We start from the raw sequence: 24,590 nt of genomic DNA, 5'->3' as shown, positions 1-24,590 counted from the left end.
GACATATTTGCCAGACCCAGGGGGTCGGCCTACAAAAGGCTTTGTCGGTCGGTCGGTCGGTCGGTCTGTCGGTCTGTCCCTCTTTTCCTCAGTGTGCACACACAGGTGACGGCACTCAAGGCAATCAGCCGAGCAATCAGCCGAGCAAGGGAAGGGAGGGGCAGATGCGTGTGTGTGTAACACACACACACACACACACACACGCACACGCGCCCACACACACACACACACACACACACACACACACACACACACTCATTGCGGGTCTGGCAGAACCAGGTGACCTGGTCTAGTTTTCCATTCAAGTGGATGGTAAGATACTGATAAAAAAAGATATCTGTGACTGATATTTTTTTATCAGTATGAAGAAAGACATTTTTTATCTGTTTATCTGGCCCAGTGGGAATGGGCCTTTACTCTTATATATCTGTACAGTTATGTTCCTTTTAATTATCAAAAAAGAAAAACGTGTAACATGAAATTAAACATAAAAAAGATTGCAAAGTAAGGTCCCTCAAAAACGTTTATTTTGAAGCACATTACCGGAAGCGCCGTTTTGTTTTGTCCCACCTTCGCTGCCTTCCTTGTGTCGGTCGGTGGAAGTTGTAAAAGTTGAACACACTGCAGCGTTCACTGCCTTGTTGCGTATGGAGGCTGCGAGCAACTGACGAGACACACGCGCGCGTCCTAAAATAAACAGGTAAGAAATGACACCATGTTTATTAGGTTTTAAAACCCGTTCACGTGTTTCCCAGGTGCACGTTTATCGCCCTGCGTCGTCAAGTTCAGTTAAATTACCCCTTTTCTACCCTCTACTCTCTCTCTAACAGCTCCAGTATTAAGTTGACACTGTCAGTGGCGTCAGTTCAAGGTATGGCAACATGACTGGTGTCTTGCACGCGCGCCCTTGCGCGCGTGCAAGACACCAGTCATGTTGCCATACCTTAGCAACAGGCACAATGAAAAGTACATTTTATTATTTCCCCCTGTAGCCAAGGTGTGGCAGCTGCCATAGCTTTGCCATACCCAATAGACGCCTCTGGACACTGTTGTTGATTGACATTACTTCACAGCCAATGGTCGCTTTGCCTTTTAGCCTTTCGTCCAATCACAAGTGTTTGTCTCGTGGAGGGGGAGGCGGGAGGCTCTGCAGGGAGAAGTGGTCATAATAAGTGTTGTTTGTACAGTAGTCAGCTGATTGATGGAAGAGGAAACAACATGTCAAAGCTCAACTTTATGATACATATATATAGTTCCTCTTTGGTTCACATAGGAGTTATTTCTCTCTCCTGTTCTTTTGTTGTAAAGTTTTCAAAATGGAGGCTGTACAGTTCTTTGAGGTGCTGCAGTTCACTGCAGGAATTGCTGGCATGTCTTTATTATCAACCTTGATAGCCAAGGCAGGCAGCCCACATAAGGTGTGTGCTGTGCATGTGTGAGTGTGTGTATCATGCCAACACACACCCTTGTTGGTGGGTGTTGCCCTGGTGGTGCCGGCCACATACAGTGCACACAGGCATGCAGTAGTGGAAAAAGTACTCACTTTTTCTAAAATGTAAAAGTATCAATACTGCATTGTAGAAATACTCTGTTACAAGTAGAAGTCCAGAATTTCAAATATACTTGAGTAAAAGTACAAAAGTATTGGCATCAAAATGTACTTGAAGTATTAAAAGTAAAAGTACAAACTGTTTGAAAATAGCAGATCTACAAGATCACGTGTCGCGATGCAACGCGTTGTGAGCTTGTAGATTGGCTATTATCAAACAGCCTAGGGTAAAAATAGGGCTAAAGTGGTTTATGTATGTTTTAAAATATTATAATTTATATCCGCAAAGTAACTAGTAACTGAAGTTTTCAAATAAATGTAGTGGAGTACATTATTTGGCCCCCAGATGTAGTGGAGTAGAAGTAAAAGTATTGGAAATTGGAAATACTCAAGTAAAGTACAAATACCTACAGTACTAAAGTAAAAAAATTACACCACTGCAGGCAAGCCAAGGCAATTTAATTTATATGGCACATTTCAACGACAAGGCAATTCAATGCCCTTCATCAAGCAAAAGAAACACAATAACGCAATTGTAAAATTACATTAAGATGCATAAAACACAATAAGTAAAACATTTATAGATACATACAGTTACGGTGCAGAGGAGAAAAGAGAAGAGGTGGAGGGAAAAAAGGCAAATAACTCAGACAATGACAGACAGCAGCAAACAGAAAGGTCTTTTGGGTTTATGTTTATAAAAGAAGCAAAAAATTGCAGTTTTCTGGGGATTTTTTACAGATAATGTGGTGCATATGAACTAAATTCTGCTTCCCCCACGTTTATTTTCCCAGATGAACTCAGAGGCCAGCCTAAAGCTATATATACTGTAGTGTAGACCAACGGTGGTATTTTTAAATAAATTATTTGACAAACAGGGAGCCTTGTGTAATGCCTCATTCACACTACAGATATATAGTTGAACGTTTTGCTTGGTAATTCAATGTAATCTCAATGGAAACCAGCTTTAAAGGCTGGATTCCAAGGACAGCCGACATGCCCAGCCTTTAAAGCTGGTTTCCATTGAGATTACATTGAATTACCAAGCAAAACGTTCAACTATATATCTGTAGTGTGAATGAGGCATAAGGATTTTATAATTCTGAGAGGGCACAAGATGTACCCAAATTGGTTACATCTTGTGCCCTCTCAGAATTACAAATGGTTCCATTCAAGCACTGAGGCTTTTGCTGTTCTTGCCCTTCACGGCCCTCTCAGGGACCAGCAGCCATCGTAAAGGTCAGAGAGAAGTGTTTTTTCATTTTTTTCTTCCTCCCATATCTGCCAAGGGCCAACCCTGCAAGAGTATTTACTGTGGGCTGGTAATCAGCCGCTCGTGTGTGTCGAGGGTTCGTTGCCAACCCGTCCCTTGCGATCCGGGATCGTTTTGGAAACTGAAAGTCTCCATTTTATTGAACCGATAGTGATAAGGGACACACGCTAGTTTGTTCCTTATTTTGGGTGGGAAACAATCGATGACACACATCTTACAAGTTCAAACAACAGGTCATATACGTACATACGGGAACGGAGGAGTTGGGTTGTTGATACAATATACAAAAACTACATATGATATATACATTGAGATTTTTCTGGATGTCCTTTATCTTTCTTGGCAAAGGGACGTGTGTCCCTTATTTATATTTCAGGTTGATGGTGGCAACTCTAGGTGTGTCCAACCGAGCGGATTGTTTTTCTTGTAGATAATCAAGTTTATTGGTTAGTTTTATCCCACACAGCGCATCGCTACCGTTTACAAACCTTTTGACCAAAGATGTCATAACCTGAATAAGCTCACTGGGCAACATTGCATTTTATATGTGTGTGCGCGTGGCGTGCATGCATGACATGCATGCATGATGCAGGTTGTGTGTGTCTGTGTGTGTGTACTGTACACATAAGGGGGGGGGCGTCCTCACAACAGACCAGTTCAATCTAAGATGCCCCACAGAAACTGATTTTCAATAGAGTACGGAGAAGTACAGGGGCTTTCTGCGCAGATGCACATTTGCCCAGTGACAATTGGGGGGGGGGGGGGGGGGGAACTATCATAGATACGAAAGTAAAAGTCAGACTCGATAAAATACATCTACGATAGTCTTGATCCAAGGCTAACCCGTCACACACACCCTATACCCTCACAGGAGAGTGCACTGCGGCTGAACGATCATTATCGCTGTTGAGATATTTGGCATTTAGATATCGATGTGTGGTAGGAAATCTTGTCTTTATCATGACGCTCCAGCGTGCACAGGCACGTGTCGCGCACACACCCCTCCAGTAGCACCACCTAGATTTTCTTATATATATTTTTTCTGCTGGAAACCCTGCACAGGGGCTCGCTGCTTGCGAACAGGTGACTCGCGGGCAGATCGGCCTCCGAGCCAGAAAGACACATTTACAGCTCAGCCATCAGTCATTCCTCCTGTAGTTCATAGAGAGGTGATTAAGCTTCCTGGTCCCGCCAGACATTGACAACTTTACGATGCAATACGATATATTATATATATCGTATATATTTTATTGTCCCTGTGGGCTAACCTGTCTTTCTTGGACTCAATATTACAGGAGCATCTGCCTCCATAGGGCAGATATATAGGAGTTTTTTATGCTTCTTAGATGTTGTGTTTAGTTCTATGTACTGTAACTGTCTTTGCTGTAACTTTATGGAACAGCTGCCTTCAAAGCTGATGTAGGACTAGGCATAAGGCCTATTGTGTCTTATGCATGCAGAGGCAAAGATGCTGCTAAAATGTTACCAACTAGGAATACTCATTAGAGACTGTTTTGGCCGATATAAGGTCACAAACTGTGACCTTGTAGATTTGCTATTTTTGAAAATCTTTGAAAGGTAAAAAGAATCAGGAGACATTGTCGGCGTTGCCAAAGAAAGTTGAACATGGTCGGCATGTCTTTGTTGATGTGGTTTATCGTCATCAGCCGATGAAGGATGTTGGTTGAATATGAACCAGTAAGGCCAGTTTGAAGGCTTATCGCAAGCCAAGCCACTAGAGTAGGCATCTTATATCAATGAAGGATGTACAGCTCTGGAAGTACGGCCGCGACTTTCTCCTCTCAATTGATACCATGATGGTGGTTGTTGTTATTGTTGACATGGTAGAGTAGGTGCTACAGGCGTAAAGGTCTTATCTTCCATAGTGGTTTGAATCCTCCATACCATGGTTCCTCCAGCTTGTCCGGGTGCTCAAAAAAAAAAAAGAAACCACACAATTGTCCATGTTTACATAATCGTATTGTTGTTTATGTATTGTTTTCAGTGTGTATTATGGAGCACCCAAACCTACGTTTTTCAAAGTGCATACTTGTACCTTGTACATCTTTAGGCCTGTTAAGCAGGGCTGTTCCTCCCCCACATGTGTTGGGTGAAAAGAAGCAGCTGGTGGTGACTCCTCACAAGTTGTCTACCCTACTCTACACCCTCCCCAAGACCACCAGTAGGGGTGGTCTTGCACTAGGGATGGGACGACATGAAAATGTCATGTCACGATTATCGATATTACCGTGATAATCAATCCCCAACATCCATTATCCTGGAGCGTAATGTATACCAAAAAATAGCAGATCTACAAGGTCACAACGTGTCTCAGTGCGACGCGTTGTGAGCTTGTAGATCTGCTATTTTTTTGGCAAAGAGATTTTGTAGAGGGTGAAAAAAAGATCAAGTATGTTATTTCCAGTTCCTTTCGACCAATTATAGAGGGTACCAGATATGCAGCTCGGCAAATAAAAGGTGAATTGATCCCAGTGCATGACTGAGGATAGTTTCACGATATATTTACATCTCCACAATACGATTATTGTTAGCGTTTTTATCACGATAAACGATAATAACGATGATCATCCCATCCCTAATACACATTGAGAGAATAAGCACAAGTGACTAAATCGTTGAAACGACAAAAAAGAATAACACACTTATCTGCTGGTTATCACAGTAAATTTCCCAATAGGGATGCTTTGATTATGCATTGCATTCATCACTTAAAAGCACGATTACTCTTTTCCCTTCTGTGCGCCTCCTCTAAATTGACTAAGTATCACAATCCGGTTACAAATGCCATTCAGCTAAAGTTGGACTTGTCTGAACTCTGAACTTTTATTTCCTCTCCACTCCATCGAAGGACGACTCTTCAGTCTTGAAGCACACGTCATTTATCAAAATAAATGTCAGACGCTAATCCTCATTTCCGTGGCGTGTGTTTGCGTGTTCCCTTTCCAAAAGGCTCTTCTTCTTGTCAGTGTTGGCTGCTAGGGCCGAGGAGGGCTGACACAGAACAGAGACCGTCGTCGTCGTCGTCGTCATGGCCTCCGGTAAGAACAAGAGCCAGAGCTCCCTGGTGCTCCACAAGGTGATCATGGTGGGCAGTGGCGGCGTGGGGAAGTCTGCCCTCACCCTGCAGTTCATGTACGATGAGGTGAGTGGTGCTGGAGCCCTGGAATGCAGTGTTTCTATGTTTCATTATTTCGATTAAGGTTTAGGTTTAGGCCATGGGTCTTCACCAAGGCGGATCTACAAGCTCACAACGCCTTGCAGGGCGTTGTGAGCGTGTAGATCGGCTATTTTTTGGCAAAGACATTTGATAGAGTGGAAAAAAGACTGTATCAAGTACATATATTATAAGTACCTTTTACCAATTATAGAGGGTTTAAATGGTACTGGATATGCAGCTCTGCAAATAAAAGGTGAATTGATCCCAGTGCATGATGGAGAATGATATCACGGTAAATTAAATCTCCACGATCGTATCGTGAGTGTTTTTTATCGTGATAAACGATAATATCGCCTATCGTCCCATCCCTACGGTATGTATGTGTTTCTCTCTCCGTCCAGTTCGTGGAGGACTACGAGCCCACCAAGGCGGACAGCTACAGGAAGAAGGTGGTGCTGGACGGGGAGGAGGTGCAGATCGACATCCTGGACACGGCGGGCCAGGAGGACTACGCCGCCATCCGGGACAACTACTTCCGCAGCGGCGAGGGCTTCCTGCTGGTCTTCTCCATCACCGAGCAGGAGTCCTTCAGCGCCACCCTAGAGTTCAGGTCAGGAGGGGTAAACGTTCTTCTAGGACAGATTGAAAATCACTTTTACACTTAGCATTTAACCTCTTAAACCCCTATTATCCTTAACACTTGCTGCCGTAGTTTTGTCATAACTAATGTAGATTAACTGACATGTATCTTTACTATCGTTTTTACCTGATCTTCGGTGGCGGCGTGCACATTGTTCGCTTTAAAAATGTTTATATATTCAAAGATTTGCACAAATGTTTTTTTTTTTTTTTTTTTTTCAAAAATGGCAGCTCTGCAAGCTCTTATGAATGTGTATATCTAGTATTTTTGAATAGATAAAATATAAAATAATGGTTAAGTGTTTAAAGTGACACAGATGCTTTCCAGGTCTAAATGGGTTCATTTCATGGGCCCCTACTTTGATATTATGCCAACGGACCCCCATAACTCTTGAGTGGAACCAAGGAGACAAGGAGAAAACATTTGAAAATGTTTGCCTATAATGACATGCTGAAAATGGGGACGCCAGGTTGAAAGTTGTTAAATATCAGGACACATTAGCTGCATGATTGCCAGTCTTCGTAATGCTGGCTTGTGGTGGAAATCTTTGCCAAAATACTTTTTTTGCCTGCGGAAAATGAGTGGCCAATATTTTGGAACCAAATAGACCCCGTCCATACCTCTGAGTTAAGGGGGTCCTTGCGAATAAAACATTTGAGAGCCACAAGAAATAGACTCTTAATGTGCCATAGTGTCGTAAGTAATACATATTCTGAAGGAAACCTGGAAACTTGAGATTACTTTCCTCATATGATCAAAATAAGAACATTATAACGATGCAAAAAAAAAAAGAAATCTTAAATTTTCCACAGACAAGACCAAGTCTTTGCCACGGACATATTTGGTCATATTGATGACCCCCTGGTGTGCGTGCGTGTCTCAGGGAACAGATCCTGCGTGTGAAGGAGGAGGAGGGCATCCCCCTGCTGCTGGTGGGGAACAAGTCGGACCTGGAGGATCGCAGGCAGGTGTCGGCCGACGAAGTGACGTCCCGCTCCGCCGAGTGGGGCGTCCAGTACGTGGAGACCTCCGCCAAGACACGAGCCAACGTGGACAAGGTTAGCACACTTCCCCTTTTTTACTAGTGTACACCTTGTACCACTGGTTCCCAAGCACTGGGTCAGGACCCATTTGTATGTCATGGACACATTTTTATGTACCCGTATTTTCCGGACTATAAGGCGCACTTAAAAGCCTTTAATTTTCTCAAAAAACTACAGTGCGCCTTATAGTCCAGTGCGCCTTATATATGGATCATTCATTGACATTGACATTCCCTTTAGCACAGCTCCATCTGTTTGTTGCATAACGCAACGGTAGCGTCTATTATGTGCGCCTTATAGTCAGGTGCGCCTTATATATGAAAACAGTTTGAAAATAGACCATTCATTGACAGTGCGCCTTATAGTCAGGTGCGCCTTATAGTCCAGAAAATACTGTAATTTCATTAATAAATAGAAGAAGAATCTAAGATATTACATAAATTAGAAGAACAATGTTTTAGAAATGGTGAAAATAGCCAACACTCCCCAACCATATCAACAACTTCTCACTTCTTTCAAAACACATCTCTCAGGATAGCCTTTCCCAGTTGAGTCTAGTTAGGCTGTCTCCCCAATCCATGCTTAACTTTGTATCGTTTTTAATCTAGCACTCATGTCTTGATTGTTTTAGTTTTTTTCCTATTAAAGTTGGTTCCTGTGGGGGCGCCCACTGGCCTACTGGTTCGGGCGCATACCACATGGGCTTTGTGTAGCCTGGCGGCGGTGCCGGTTAGATTCCCGGTCCGGACGACCTTTGCCGCATGTCACTCCCCGTCTCTCTCCCCATTTCCTGTCAGTCTACTATCCTATCAACTAAAGGCATAAAAAGCCCCCAAAAAAATCTTAAAAAAATAAAAAGTTGGTTCCTTTCCTTTATGTAAAGTGACTTTGGGTACAAATGTAGCGAATGTGTGCCCATTTCATTTCAAAAGTAATGTTGGAAAGTGATCTTTTGCATAGTTTCAACATGGAGCTAAAGCTCTGAGTCTAGACTAATGACTGTAAATATTTAAGCCCGGTGCCTGGACATGGCAGCCTAAAAGCTGCCATAAAGCATGAATTGGGATGAATTCTGGGCACTTGCATACATGTATACTTTATACACTTTAAAGTCCTGTTTATACTTGGGTTATATATCGTCACCGTCGGGCAGAAACCTCGTATCCAAGTTTCAAATGTGTACGTTTGTTTTCCCGTAAAGTAATACAAGTAATACATCATACAAGACTGTTGCACAAGACTAGTGAAAATAGCAGATCTACAAGCCCACAACCCCTCACGGTGCGAGGCTTTGTGTGCTTGTAGATCGTCCATCTTCACTAGTTTAAATCGTTTTTGAATAAACGGACAGTTTTGAACATACAGGGTTTCCACCCAACAACAATGATATGCACATTAGAGGTCTTCACGGGTCCAATTTGAACTACCCGAACCCAAAAGGACCCGGGGGAAATGGACCCGGACCCATATGGCCCCGTCTATCATTTGGAATTTGAGAACCGTTACCCGATCAGCCCCGAGACGTGATGGATCCGATCCGAACGGCCCCGCCTGTTATTAGAAAAATTGGATCCGATACCCGAGCAGAACGAGAGATCCGAGACCCGAACCTGTCGCCCCGAAATGAAAGAATGCCAACGTTATTATATTAAGAGTTGTATCAGACATATTTCTTACCTAACGTCGCCACGGTGCTGCTGTTGCTGTCAGCGGCGCTGTGCCTCTCGCTCTCGCCAAAAGATGATCTTTTCCCAGACCAGTAAGTCAATGCGGACAGTTTGTAAATACAAATAAATCCATGTTTTTATTCCTTCTTCTTTGGCTAGCCAATGCTAATGCTATCGTTTTCTGTCGCATGTGTTGTTCATTATATCTTTCTGCTTTGAGTGTCCATTTTGCTCTGCAGAGCATGACAACACGCAATGACAACTCCATTGTAAACCGTTAACCAAAACGTTACGTTAATATCTTTGATAATAATAACAATCCAACTGATACAGTCAGTGTTGTTGTGACTGAGTGAGTTCTACTTCTCAGTTCTCACAACCAATGCAACAGATTACATGCTGCATCTTTAGTGCCATCGTGTGGCGTTATCTATTTGGTGCAGTTGTTGCGTTCACTTTCACTTCAATCTCGGCCTGTCTCGGCTCCACTCGGGTAACAGGAGATACCCGGGGAACCGGGGCAGACGGCCCCGGCCCGCCCCGCGGTAAAAGCTCGAAAACGGCCCCGTTACCCGGCTTGGTTCGGTTCGGATCGCGGGTAATTTCGGATCTCGGGCAGGTCCGAAGACCTCTAATGCACATGCATATATGCGCAATGAGAAGAGATCTACTGTCCCAGTTTTATCTTGCGTCAATTATTTCTCTCCGTTCTTCAAATTCCCTGAAGGGCCTGATGAATTGCTTCAACAAAGCTTTGAAACGACTTGTTTATTCAGGTTCATTGATTCTGTTCTTGCTTGTATTCCATTCAACAAACATACCACTGAAGATCACATTTTTCAACCTCTCCTCAAACGGAGTGCCACATTTTTTCAGTCGTGTACTGGTGCACATACATGTGCACCAGTGTACATGTGTACTGTACATGTGCAGTCGGTGTACTGGTTGAGCGTTATGAAGTTTACGTCATGCGACGAGGATACTTTTTATTTCTTTTGTACTCGGCGCACATTTTTACTAGGACATGAGTTTATGCTGTTTATAAATATACCGCCTCCACTCCCCAAACTTACAGTTTACTGTACAAAACAGTTCCCACTTTGTATAATCGTATTTTAGTTTAGATAATCCGTCTACATGAAGTAAATCTGAAGCATCCTGCTTCAGATGATCATGGAATGATGTTTTTAATAGTGTTATTCTCACTCCTATTTCCCTCAATCTCTTTCCCTCTCTCTCCCTCGCTCCTTTCTCAATCTCTCTCTCTCTCTCACTCTCCCCCTCCCTCTCTCTCTCTCAGGTGTTCTTTGACCTCATGCGTGACGTTCGGAAAAAGAAACTGGCTGAGAGCAAAGACAAAAACGGTGCGAGCGGCAGGAAGAAGAAGCAGAAGTGCTGCGTGCTTTAACCCCTGGCGTAGAAGTACACACAGAAAAACAAATAAAAGGTGCCAAAGCCCCCCTCCCCACCCCCCCAAAAAACTCTTGTTGAACGGACCTGCGAGAATGAGACGGGCAGCTGCAATAATACATCACTCACTGCCTAGATCCGATTTAACCGGGACACCATTCGCCTTACAACATCGGCTGGTGCAACTTCCTTATTGCGAGAGCCATGCCGTTTTGTCATGAAAGGGAAACATTTCACGGGTGATTCCTAAAGAAAAGGGAAACATGTCACATGGGCTGTGCGATAGGACTTAAATCAATATTACGATTATTCAAACTTTTGCTTGATGAACGATTATTTTATACACTTTGTTTTACACGGTCTGGTCTTTACTGTAAATATTACGAGTGCAACAAAGTTAATAATGAATTTTCAAAAATAGTACAACAGCATATCCCATGTATAAAACCGGGGCTTAAGTGGTTGCTCAGACTAAAGATTTAGTTTAGAATTCTTTTGATTTGTTGGAGAAAAAAAAAACTGCTTCTCCAGTATTTGATTAACCTACAAGATTAAGTCGGTTATTTGTTCTAAATATCTGTATAATTTTGGTTAATTGCCTAACCCAGCCCTATGTCACACGTGATTTATAACGGAATGGAAATATGTCACAAGTGATTCCTAAAATGATCATATTCTGGTTGTGTTGTGCATAACCGCCCAGTTTAGGAATAAGGGAAAAGTATAATCAGAGACTTTTTAGGAATCAATGGAGGCGTCATGCCTTATCGTCCAATTTTTCATCCACAGTCATCTTCTTATACGTAAATCAATGAGAAAAAATGTAATCATGTATCAGCCACTGCTGTGCTTGGCATACATAATTCATATGCCAATCACTGTATTGAGTCAAACTATTCTGTTTAATTTCATGTTTCATCTTTATATTGTACGGTAATCAGTTGAGCGCTAGCAATGGCACTGCATTAAGCACAATTTATACTTCATACATTTATACAAGACAGTTTGCCACGCCATCGTAAGACGGTGTTTGAATTTAAGGTGCTGTAAGAGGTGTTTTTGAATAAACCAAAAATATTTATTGTATAAAAAAAGTTAGAGCTTTATATTGCAATGATAGTAATCATTGCTATAGTTTTTGTTCAATAACGTGGTCTCTCCCTCTCTCCAGCTTTATTAAACAGAATCTGTATCCAATTTCCATCCATTTCAATCCAATCAGGAGAAAAAGTCAGACAAAAATAATGTATCAGCTTGAGTTTCACTTCCAAGTTTCTCATATCCGTTTCATCACTTGCAATTTCATTTGTCATGAGTTCTCTTTCCTGAAAACATATTTTTTGTTTACTAGAGAGCTCGAGAGACGGGGAAACCCCTGTTACTGTATAAATATTCTACATCAATAATTACTGTCAGAATATTGAGTTGTTTAATACCTATTTTAACAAACAAAACAAAATGTCACACCAGCGGATGCCTGTTGAAGAAGGGGTTGTTGTGGCTAATGGCTTTCTCTGGTTCCTTCACTGTGTTAGGTACTGGATCATTTCTTTTGAGGGTATTTTCTACTCTTAAGTGTTTAGGTTTTTACTAGTCTCACGTAGCCAGACAATTATTCCACAATCTCTGAATGCTATATCTGGAACTACACCTCTTGAATGCTATTTAGCACTGTTTCCCAAACAGTGGGTTCGGGACCTATCTTTGGGTCATTGACCAATTGTTATGGGTCACGAATATATATCTCCCTTTCTTTCCTTTTCCTACATTTCCTACATTTCAAAAGACTTTTGTCAATTAAAAACAATTCCAACATTCTTTCAAAAGTATTTCTTAAAAGAAAGAAAAAATAATAATAATCTAATTTTCATAAATAAATAAAAACTTAAGAAGTATTGAAAAAAGCAGATCTACAAGCTGCACAACGCAGCTCTGTTCCATTTAGTGTAGCACTGTGGTTCTTAAACGCTTTGATTTCAAGGACCACCATAACTCTGAGAGTTCCATTTGTACACTCTCAGAGCTATAGACCTACTAGGGGCCATTTGGAACCCCACTCAAGGACACTTTGAGACCCACTGGTGTAGCGTTTCTAGTGAGCCAACATGCACAATATCAGCAGCACCCTGCCCCTGTTTGACCAGAATGAACCAGAGCCTTGATCAGTATCATTGGTAACACCTGTGAAGGAAGTAACCAACGTCTTTCCAATATGGCTGGCTGGTGTGCATGGAGCTTATTGTGAGAGTCTGACTCGAGAGACTAGGGTTTCACGCCATGAATGTGACAGTATTCTTAGTGTTATTTAACTCCAAAGAGTGTGAAAATAATTATGTACACACAATTTGTTCTGAGTTAAAGTAACACAAGTATAAAGCCCCCTTTTCACTACATGGCCAAACCAGAACTAGAACCAGAACCTTCCAGAACCAAGAACTTTAAAGAACCTGTGAAGTTCCGGGACCAAGGTCTGCTTACGTTTCCATATAACCAGACCTAACCGGGAAGGTCCCAAAAAAGAGCAGCAGCGCTGCTGGCCATAGGTTCCCAGAACTCATGTTTAGTACTACAGTACATCAAGAACAAGACCTGGTTCCCAGAACCTTGTCTGAAACCGAGCTGTGCGCTATGGCAAGAAAACTAGAACCAAAAAAATATGTTCAGGTTCTGGAAAGCTCTGGTTCCGCCTCGTTCGTAGTGCTAAAGGGGCTTTGACTGTGTATACTGATGTTTTGTATCCTTTGCAGGTGTTTCAATTTCAAATAGGTTAAAATAGAAGCATAATAGGAACATTTTAAATGGACGTTTGCTCAATGTACATGTATGACTTGTATTATGTTAGCCTAGAATTGGTCTTGACCCAGGATTGTACTTTTGGTTACGTTGTGCAATATTTATCCATTGTATTGATGAGAATGGATTTTCACTTGTCTACCCTGACCATGTTTAGGTCTAATAATGTAATAATAATAAAATAGACTGTACAATATAGTATCGAATGGAAAGATGTTCCATAACCATACATAGCAGTATGATATTGTAGCTGTCGGGCGGAGGAAACCTTGTATGTCAAACCGTTACTTTTCAGGAAATAAGTATGCGATAAGGTCTTGCTGCTTGGTCATTATGGCTTATATGGACACGACGGGGTAATAATTCCCCGAGGCGGAGCCGAGGGGAATTATCAGCCCGAAGTGTCCATATAAGCCATAATGACCAAGCAGCAAGACCTTATAGCACTTATTACCCGGCTAATACATAAAATTAATAATTTGACTCAAAACTAAAATCAAAACAAAGTGTTTCCTTGTTTACAGACGGCTGAAAGTGCGTCCCCCCGAGCGCAACACGCCTTGGAAAACAAGGAAGTGCTGATCAAATAGAATCCATTTCTGTTACTGTGTCGTCTATTTCTCGCCTCAAATGTTTTTAAAGACATTCTTCAGAGCAACGTTTGGTTGTAAATGTCGCTGTGTGTTTGTTTACATGGCTGACATGTTGGATACGGCACAAAATCCACCAGTGCAGCCTGAATACAGCAGCTGCTCTGAGCCTTTCATTAGGCAGCGGTGAATTATAGAGCGGAGCGGTCATTATACGCTCATAATTCACCGCTGATTTCAGCGCTCGACCAATCAGAATCAAGCATTCAACCAAGCCGGGTAATAATAAATAATAACCTGCGTTCCAATGTAGTTATTATTTAATCACAAGTCTCTTGATAATACTTTTCATTGGTTAAATATTTATAAAACCCATAGACACATTTAACCACCTTCACTTTAACAAAAAAATAGATGTGTGAGCTTGTAGATCAGCTACTGCATCACTTGTACAACGAAGTAGGGGCAATAATTTACAAAGGGAAAAAAAACACGAAAAGATAAATATATGGAGATACAAAGTTTCTGCCCAACATCGACAATATCAACCTGGTGTCTTTGAAATTAAAAAGTTTGAGAAACACTGATTTAGAATACCTTGGTATAGCCTACTGCATTTGGTGGACATGTTACATTTATCCAAAGAACCATACTCTACCTACATACAGTAAAATGATTTTAACATGAAACTACAATTTCCACTTAAACCCTATATTCTTAGTTCAGTGGTTTGTGTTGATTTTCCCCAGATGAACGTGACAATTTAAGACCACTTCTGCATCAAAAGTAATCAACAAAACATACAATAAAAAAACTGGTAAAGCATTGGCCAAATTGCCAAATAATATAAGAGACAAAAAATGTTAAATATCCCTGATGTAACGCGAGGCGTCATGAGCTTGTAGATGTTCACAATAGTTTATGTGGGGCCGACTGCAGACTCAAACTAAACCTTCAAGTGCTTGTCAAAGTGGGGGTCCTCCAGTTCAAACACGATTAGGTCATCTGTTCAAGCATGATTATTTTGGGCGTTACCAGTTCAAATATGATTTCGGGGGGTTGTGTCCTTACTCCTTAGTTGACCGGAGTCCCCCAAGGGTCCATACCAGGTCCACCTCCTTTTCTCCCCTCTACACCAAAGCTCTTCGCTGAAGAGTGGTTGATTTCACCCTAAGAACCACACTGTAAAATAACGGTATGATTTTTTTTTAATGAAATTTCACAACTTCCTCTCACTGCCTTAAAGGAGTAGTTCACTCCAAAAACCATGACTTACTTTCTATCGATTACAAACCCCATGAAACCTTGAATTCATGGAGATATTTGTGTTACATTCCTTTATAAGGCAATCATTTGATGACCAGTGGAGTCATATAATTATTTGCTCAGGAATGCAAGAGAGGAAAAAAAGTGTGTAATTGATAAAAGTATATATATATATATATATATATATATATATATATATATATATATATATATGTAATTGGGTGTACTACTCTTTTTAAGATGAACAAATAATAATTATGACACATTCCTGTTATAGAATTGTGCTTTTGTTTTTGTAATGAATGCTTCCATTTTCACTGATCACACACACACACACACAAACACACAGCTGCTTGTATTTATTATTGGATTTGTAAAGGGAATGTATTTAATCCACTCGAGTTATTATGCTATGAAGTCATTCCATTGGTAGACAGATTAATAAGAGTTCTGTGATCGGAGTAGACTCTGGAATGTAAAGCACAGTTGTCATATATCTCAGATGAAACCACATGCATTACTTGCACGCACGCACGCGCTAGGGTTGCCACCTTTCAGAAATTGAAATAAGGAACACCTCTTCCGGGCACGCGGTGCGTGCGTTCCGTGCGCGTGGCACAGCCGCCGGCCGGCGAAAAAATGCAGTCCCAAACCCATGAAATGCATAGAATAGTTATAACTATAACACACAACATGGTATAACCTATATTGTTTTGCAGTTTGAAGTGGCCAATTGTTTCTAAAATATGAATAAGTTAATTTTGTATGAAATAAAGCAATGAATGATTTGAACCTGGCTCTTGTATTGGGTCACTTGGTGGTCAGTAAAGAGAAGGTAGTCAAGAAACCATTAAGTCATATACTTAAAGTTTAAAGTGCTTTATTAGCAACGAAGATTACAAATGTTTTACTTTAGGCTGAATAGGCTTCACTATAGGCTTCACCTGAGCAACTTTACAGAAATAAGAGCCCAAAATACTTATAATAGTCAGATTTGGCAACACTGCATGGAATTTCTTCCAACCTAGCCCAACATGGCTTATATTATCAGACCTGGCAACTGCATGTTATTTTTCTCCACACACTGTAGGCTCTTTTCTCTTCGGAGATGAGTAAGCCTGGCTACGCAAGGCTACTGTAGGCTAGGTTGCTTGGCAAGCAACCTTCACTGACGCTGTCAAGCCACGGGTTTGTTTCTTCCCACTCGCGTCTGTACCTTTGTAGGCCTCTGTCCTTTTTTGAGGCGGTGGAGTATTGTCTTCAGACGACATTTTTAAAGCGCGCGGTGTGCGCTGACTGTAACTAGGCAACGGTGATTGACAGCGACATGCAGTGCATAATGCAGACAGGGGCCGGCCGGGCTAGCGAGAGGAGAGGAGAGGAGAGGAGAGAGCGACTGCGAGGCGAGCCGCCTCACCCTCTCCCTCCTTTTGCTGTCTTTTCCTGTGTTTTATTTCATTCATTATTGTTAAATTCTGTGTTGAGGTTTGTGTGACAGACCTTTATGGGGCATTTGGTTAAATACGGAACAAACCGCGTTCCGTATTGGTTCAATACGGAACGCATCTTTTAATTGTCCAATACGGAACGATTCCGTATTATACGGAACGGGTGGCAACCCTAGCACGCGCACACACGCACACATGCACACACACACACACACACACACCCTGATAATAAAAGTAATCCTATGGTTATTTGCTGAGTGGCTGGGCTTTTATATTGCTTGTGCATGAACTGTTTTGACCATTAGATGGCACTAACTGCTTACATTCTCATCAGTGAAATGAAGTGAAACTGCAGAAAAACTTTTAAAACAATAACCATTTACTCAAGTACTGTACTGAGGTACCTTTACTTGAGTCTTTCCATTTTTCAACCCTTTATACTATTTATACTAACTACTATACTAACTACGCAAATATTGTACTTCTTAGTAACAAAAAAATTGTCTCAAGACATGTATCATGTAGTGTAAAGTTCTAGGCATTGTCCCACTTTGAGCAAGCAATTTGTGTGACCGTGTTATTCTTATTCTTATAATCACATTTGTAATGCGTTATAATGTATCCTAATGTCTTTTTATGCATAACAACTTATAACAAAGACACTTCATAACAAAGTTAAGGTAGTCAACTCAGTTCCACTGAGCTTATAATGCACTATGACCAGCAATTATAATACATTTAAACATTGTTACAAGTTGTCATACATGATTAATGATAAATATTTATAACCATTAAGACGCCTAAGGGTGAAAAGCAACCTTGCCGTAAAGGGCGAGGGCGTGTAGAGGGCGAGGTCGAATGGGACGGAATTGGCACAGGACGGAATTCGTTATTAATATACAGATCAATCTAAAAAAAAAATGAATATTGTGTAAAAAAAAAAAAGCGTTGCAGATGCCCTAGGACCCCAAGTCATAACTGACTGCGGAAACTTCCCACTGGACTTCAAGCAACTCTGACTTCTGAAGGTTGACATTTCTCTATTATAAATCCTTGTTTTGAGTGGTCTCGTGTAATATTGTAATATTTTGAAATGCAGATGCCATAAAAAATCTAAATCTTAACAAAAAAAGGTTTGGAAGAATTCACTGAATGTGCAATGTATCTAGAACATATGAAAGTTTAAAAAATCAGTGGTTCTCAACCTGCGGTTTGGGACCCCTAGGGGGGATCTACACTCCACATGATTTTAATGGGGTCCCCAGATGACGGCAAAGTGACAATTTAAGGCCTTTTAGACCTTTTTAACACATTTACTGCTAGAGTCACTTTGTGACTGACTGCACGTACTGTAACGTTAATTAGTAACTGAATACAGGTGTAGTTTCGATATGACTACAGACTATAGTCGTATCAGAACCACACCTACAGTACTGTAACCTTTGTTGCAGGTATCAGTGTGTCTCAGTCAGTATCGCGAACGTGAATCTGTGTACAGCTTTAAATCGGTATTAGATTTTCTTGTCTCAAGTAGACAAAGGTAAGAAATGCTCTTTGAAAACTTTAATACAGAATAGAGATTGCCGTATGACTGGATGATTCTGGATTATAATTTACAACAGGTTAGTTCCGACCAAGCAATCTGATCGGTTGAAGTATAGGCTCTCTAGCCGTGCTCAAATTAAACTAATCGAAACATAAAAATGAGCTGTGAAAAAAGTACAGTTTCATGACCGTACAGTTCACTGGTACAAGGTCAACTAAAAGGAGATCCTAGGAAAGCACTTGGCTTATTTACACAGGAAACCATTGAATTATCTCATATAACATTGAATGACAGACGGATATAACACAGTACTATGCAGTAGATATGGTCAGGAGAAAAAAAACAGAGAAAAAAAAAGTGCAATTTGGTGAAGTATACCATTATAGTATAGTGTACAGTAGGGCTGAAGTGGTTGGGCACTTTGGTCCCTTCCTGATCGGATGCCCCCTGTAGCCAGTAGTGTACATGATTTTAACATGCATGGTACATCATTATCAGAGCTAAAGTTACACTTGAACTTCTTGTTTTTGCCCAAAGTTTCTGACTATCACAGGTTCTGTAACAGTTTCTGGTATTTGTAGACATGTGGTCAAATGTGAAATGCGGTCAACTATAAAATATAAACTAAATTAGAGAAAAATGGTGGACAGTGTTGATAGGCTATGTGTGGTCATTTGACTTTTCTTTTTCTTTATACAGGAGACATGGCGAGCTCCAGTGGTGCAGGTATGTACACCATTGAATGAAATATATTGATGATGAAAAAGGACAAGTTTGAAGCAATCATTCATATCCTCTAAATCAGTGTTTCCCAGCCTTTTTTTTTTTCTTTTTTTTTTTTTTTACATCTGAGCCCCCTTGTATGTCACTGTAAACTGTTAAATCCCCTGCGGGTCGGTACCTCTAGGGGGGGAAGTCTACACTCCACATGATTTTAAGGGGGTCCCCAGATGACTATAAAGTGAAAGTATAAGGCCTTTTAGCAGGGGCGCTGATGGGGGGTCCACAACTCTACACTAATGAAAAAAAACAAAAGCGATATAATGATTTATTGGGAGAAACCAAGCAAGTATGTTAAATCAGACATTAAGCACCCCCTATTCAACTAAATTGTGTCAGGGGGGCAATTGTCCGAAACCCAAGGGGCCGGGGGCCGGACAAACCCCTTCCGCACCTGTTCATGTAAAAGTGCTTAATTTCTGTGCAACAACTGTAAACATGCTCTCTTGTGTGAAGTCCGTCCACTTGGCTTTGATGATATCATAGAATAGATGTCGACCTATTTGAGAGTGCAGACACATAATTGCCTTCTTTGATGCATTAACGATGCGTCAACAAGCATCAGCTGGTCACAGATGCAGACTTCCACTCTGCAGTGCTCTAAACTGAAGTTACTGGAATCTCGTTTCTCTCCAAAAGCTTGGTAAGCTCACATTTCATATTGCACAAACCATACTTGTAACTTTCACTAGCCCCCCTGGTCCCCCCCATCTGCGCCCATGCCTTTTAGACCTTTTTAACGCATGTGTGTGTGTGCGCGAGCGTGTGTTTCAGACACACACCCCTTGAGTAGAACAGACACAATGGATTACAACGCATGTCTATTTAAATACCTATATGTCACAGTGTTTTTGAGACCCAGTGAGATTGAGACCACTGACCATGATGGAGGCCCGCCATTTCAGGCGACCTTGAGCCACATGAGACACCGCCAAGCGAGCGAGTCGCCGTGTCGAACGTTGCAAAGGTGCTCCTGGTCTCAAAAACACTGTATTTTTTTTATTTATTTTTTAAAGCTCTGATCCTCGAGGAACACATCAATATTTTATATCCGGAACGGCTCTGTTCTCGGTTCAGTTCCAGGGTAATCGGTTCTGGGCAGACCCGTGCTACCCTCTGGTATGAACCCAAGCTGGATCCGGATGATAATTGGTTAGATCTATTCTAGATCTAATACCATGCTGTTCGCTGTGCATGAGAAATGCATTACTACAATACTTGTTTAGATAAACTGTAGTTGTAATGTTTATTGTAATTTATGTCATTATGTTATTTACTTTCTCCAACAGATGACCATAAACTTGTCACTAAAGGTTATGTTAAGGCTCGTTATGGTGAAACTGTCACCCTCCCCTGTCACATCTCTCCCGAGACCAGCCTGGTTAACTCTACAATTGTGTGGTCAAAGCAGTCACCTTCTGGAGAAAAAGTGCAGATTTACTATTATAACTGTGGTCAGCAGAGTGCGATGATGGGCTATGAGGACAGAGTGACCCTGAACACCCAGGAGCTGCAGAAAGGCAATGTGTCTCTAATACTGTACAACTACAGATGTAAAGATGAAGGTGGAGTTTACATCTGTCAGGTTGGAAATCTTGCTGAGAATGCTGTGACGTTAGATTGGGGTAAGTAATCTACTGTCACATAGGGCTGTCACGATTATGACATTTTACATGACGATTTAATTGTGTTTTTGTCCTTGACAATTACATTTCTGTTTGGCTTTTAGGCTTTGATGTTGGACATGGAAGATATGACACATAACCTAAATATACAAAGAAATTACTGACATATATATTTTTTTTAAGATTTGTTTTGGGGCTTTTTGCCTTTATTGGATAGGACAGTAGACTGACAGGAAATGGGGGAGAGACAGGGAGTGACATGCGGCAAAGGTCTGAAATTACTGACATATTTGACAACTTTATACTTTAAAAAGAACATTGATAGTGGAAATAGCCGATCTACAAGCTCACAATGTGTCGCCATGCGATGCGCAGTTTACATTTCTCATGGTAAAAATAATATATAAAAGGCTAAGGCCACAGACTGACTTTTGAGACAGTACAGTGTTCAAGTAAATGTCCTGAATGCATTTGTACATTTTAAAGTTTTATGTCAGTTCTCACTGAGAAATGCATCATTAAAATAGATTGTAATGGTTATGTTTATCATAATTGATTTCATTTACTTTCTCCTACAGATGGCTTTGACCTTGTCACTGAAGGTCTTATTATTTGGAGGGGAAGATCATATCAGCGGCTCCCCTGTTACCTTTCTAATCAGACCAGCGCTGTTTCCATGACAATCAGGTGGTTCAATAAAAGGTCACAGTGTATTTTCATGTATAAAAATGGTCAGAAGATGGAGGGGAAGGGCTATGAGAACAAACTGTTCCTGAACATCCAGGAGCTGCAGAACGGCAACGTGTCTCTGATACTGAGAAACTACACAGGAGTTGGTTGTGGACTTTACATCTGTCAGGTCCAAGATGGAGATCAGGAGAAGGAGGCTGTTGTGGAATTAGACGTTAGTCGTAAGTGATCTTCTACTACTACTACTACTTTTGTTCTCCCCTGGCTCCCACACACATGTACTGCGTCTGAGTACTCAGAAAAGTGCTATATAAATCTGAGATATTATTATTATTATTATCACAGTGAATGAAAACACTGATTTAGAGAATCATGAATCTTCCATGTGAAGGTTCATTTGATGCCAATACTTTTATACTTTTGCTCAAGTCAATTTAGAATAGTCCTTTTACTTAGTAAAATAAATCTGTGTATTTCTTCCACCACTGATTTCTGTGTAATATTTAGAGGTTATAATCTGACTACTCATTATGTCCATTGTAATCACTTTCTGATAGCCTTGATCATTGCTTACAAATGAATCCAAAGTAATCCAAATGATAATGTAGCCTCAAACAAAAAATACACAAAAAAGCATATCGTCACTGTCGGACAGAAACCTTGTATCTCCAAGTTTCAAATTTGTACATTAAATGATGTAAGTAAAGCACTGCTTCATAATATGGCCATCGCACAAAAGTGCTTGTAGATCGGCTGTTTTCACTAGTTTAAATCATTTTTAAAATGATAAATACAAAATGAACGGTTTTGGACATACAAGAGGTTTCCACCCGACAACAACGATATTATTGTCCAGTCATAACACATCTTAATGAGCAGTTATTAAAACGGCTTATCTCTATCTGTGTAGTTAGAACAGGCCTAACTGCTGAACAGTACCTCGGGGAGGTAGAGCGGAAGAATGACAGAAAGGAATCTGCTCATCTGCTTGGTAAGTCATTGATGCACTGTGGACAGTTCAGAACCATGCCTACCAGTGACATAGTCTGTAGGCGTGTTTGGTCATTTCAAACACGTTTTAAGGCTAGTACACACTCGTTATTTATTGTTCCAACTTTATTCTCTGGTTTTAACTGAGTTTCACACAAACTCCCAGCACTGCAGTGCAGTGCATACACCAAAACATCCCTCTCAACCAATCCCTGAGCTTCATGCCTGATAACTCAACCAATCCCTTCAGCCTGATAACTCGCCTCGGGGAGTTATCAGGCTGTCGTCAGTCTGTTATATATGGACAAACCCCGCGGAGCCAGTCATTATCCCTTACACATGTTCTATCGGTCTAAAGAGTTCCCAGATTGCCCCCCGAAGAGCGAAGTACAGAAGAAAGAAAAGCTACTGAAGGAAAGATGGAATAAATTGCAGGAGAAAGATAAAGAGCTGGAAATGATGAAGGAGATGGATTATACTGATCACTATTTTATATTTTAAACATGTATATGATGTTCCTTATCTAGACTATTACCCCCAAATCTGTCATGGCAAAGAATGACATGTCAAAACGATGACCTGGATTAGGTGAGACAATGAAATGTTGTATCCAGAGCCCTAGAATGGAGAGTTAGGCCAACTACGTTCACTTCATGGGGCGAGTCCAATGGCGGCTCGGGAGGAGCTTCTATAGTGACAAATATCTAACCGGAAGTCTGCTAAATGAATGAGAGCAGCAGCTCAAAACATTATTTCCTAACGACTTTGACCTTTATAAAAATAATCGATTCAGACAAATGAAAGAAAAAATATCACAGGTTATTTCCTGATATCTTATTCGAATTTTATTAACCATGTTATTTTACATCGTTTTTTGGCAATAGTACCAAGTAAATATTACAGAGACTTTAGTTGTCACTGTAAAATACTTTAAAACCGTTCTAATGTTGTATATTTACCTAAAAATGCCGATATTCGCGACGCTGCATCACTTTAGAGCTGAAATGGGTGACGTAATGAGTTCATTTTCGGACCCCTCGGTGACACCACTCTCTGATTATACTGCTCTGGTTGTATCCATGAAGAGTTCAAGGAGACCAGGAATTTGCTGAAATCAAATGGGTCGCCAACTTGTGGTTCTGTAGACAAATACAGCCGGGGGGCTTATTACCCTAGGGGGGCCTCTCCCCCCACTCTACCTTACTCTATATTACTGTAAATCAGTGGTGTGTAGAAGACACAATAGACAAGCCATTAACCTTATTTCTGGCCTTCTCCATGGCATCTATTACAGGGGGTGCCATTGAGTTTTTCTGTGTGCTGCTTCATTCAATATCTTCATTTCCTACCTAGTAAAATATTTTGAATATCTTTGAACATTTTTAACAACTGTAATCTTTTATGTTTGTCCCTGGCGCCACGTATTGTCAAATGGGTTTCTGCGACTGCAGACAAATACATCTAGTGAACCACTGCTTTAAAAAACATTTTTAATAAGCAACTACATAAAAAAGCCCCTAATTTCTTATTATACGCAGACATGGCAACACTGGTAAACAGGAAACTCATTGATGTGGGGCAATAGAGTTATAATAAGTAGTGTGGGACTCAGGGACATAGACATAGAAAGGTAGACGCCTCCTTCGGCTCTGGGGCATATCAGAGTTATATAGAGAGAGCTTTTTATATCTATGCTCAATGATATGTGACCACACGCAAAATGCAATTTGATTGACACCTCCCTTATGTCCTGGCTAGTGGGATAATAAGTATAAAATAAAAATCATGTCTGTTTGAAATTACAAATCAGGAAATGATTGATGGGAAATGTAGTGTTTTTTTATCCCCTCTAGCGAGAAGCGCAATAGAGACACACAGGCTCCTACAAATTCACAACCCCTATTGTGATAGCGGCCCCACTTCGGGTAAGGATGAACGGTGTACTGCAGCTGCCAATTCAATCTCAAAGAAAGGCATCGTGAAATAACAATTTCGGTGGTTGACTACTGAGGCCGTAGCGATTTTTTTTGGTGTTCTAATAAAGTGTCCCATGAGTTTAATTTGGCCTTTTTAAAGTGGCATATCTGTCAACTTGATACACT

At 40.9% G+C, this 24,590-nt stretch overlaps 1 protein-coding gene across 1 annotated transcript; it reads left to right on the top strand.

Annotated features, from left to right (window-relative positions):
- Positions 1 to 587: 587 nt before the first annotated feature.
- LOC308280439 (ras-related protein O-RAL-like) lies at positions 588 to 13,755 on the top strand. The gene is made up of 5 exons (XM_080720704.1): positions 588 to 700; positions 5,793 to 5,985; positions 6,402 to 6,610; positions 7,524 to 7,698; positions 10,651 to 13,755. Exons 2-5 carry the CDS (start codon positions 5,872 to 5,874, stop codon positions 10,756 to 10,758), a joined length of 606 nt encoding a protein of 201 aa, XP_080576830.1. The 5' UTR covers positions 588 to 700; positions 5,793 to 5,871; the 3' UTR covers positions 10,759 to 13,755.
- Positions 13,756 to 24,590: the final 10,835 nt, after the last annotated feature.

This window comes from Nannobrachium achirus, assembly GCF_963921795.1.
Source record: "Nannobrachium achirus genome assembly, chromosome: 24".
In the NCBI taxonomy this organism is placed as follows: domain Eukaryota; kingdom Metazoa; phylum Chordata; class Actinopteri; order Myctophiformes; family Myctophidae; genus Nannobrachium; species Nannobrachium achirus.
The sequence above is the reverse complement of the archived record's forward strand: the minus strand, read 5'-3'. Positions and strand labels throughout refer to the sequence as shown.

Coding starts and splice junctions, on each gene's coding strand:
- LOC308280439 (XM_080720704.1), top strand. CDS start 5,872: ATGGCCTCCGGTAAGAACAAGAGCCAGAGCTCCCTGGTGCTCCACAAG. Junction 5,986..6,401: donor TGCAGTTCATGTACGATGAG/GTGAGTGGTGCT, acceptor CTCTCCGTCCAG/TTCGTGGAGGACTACGAGCC. Junction 6,611..7,523: donor AGCGCCACCCTAGAGTTCAG/GTCAGGAGGGGT, acceptor TGCGTGTCTCAG/GGAACAGATCCTGCGTGTGA.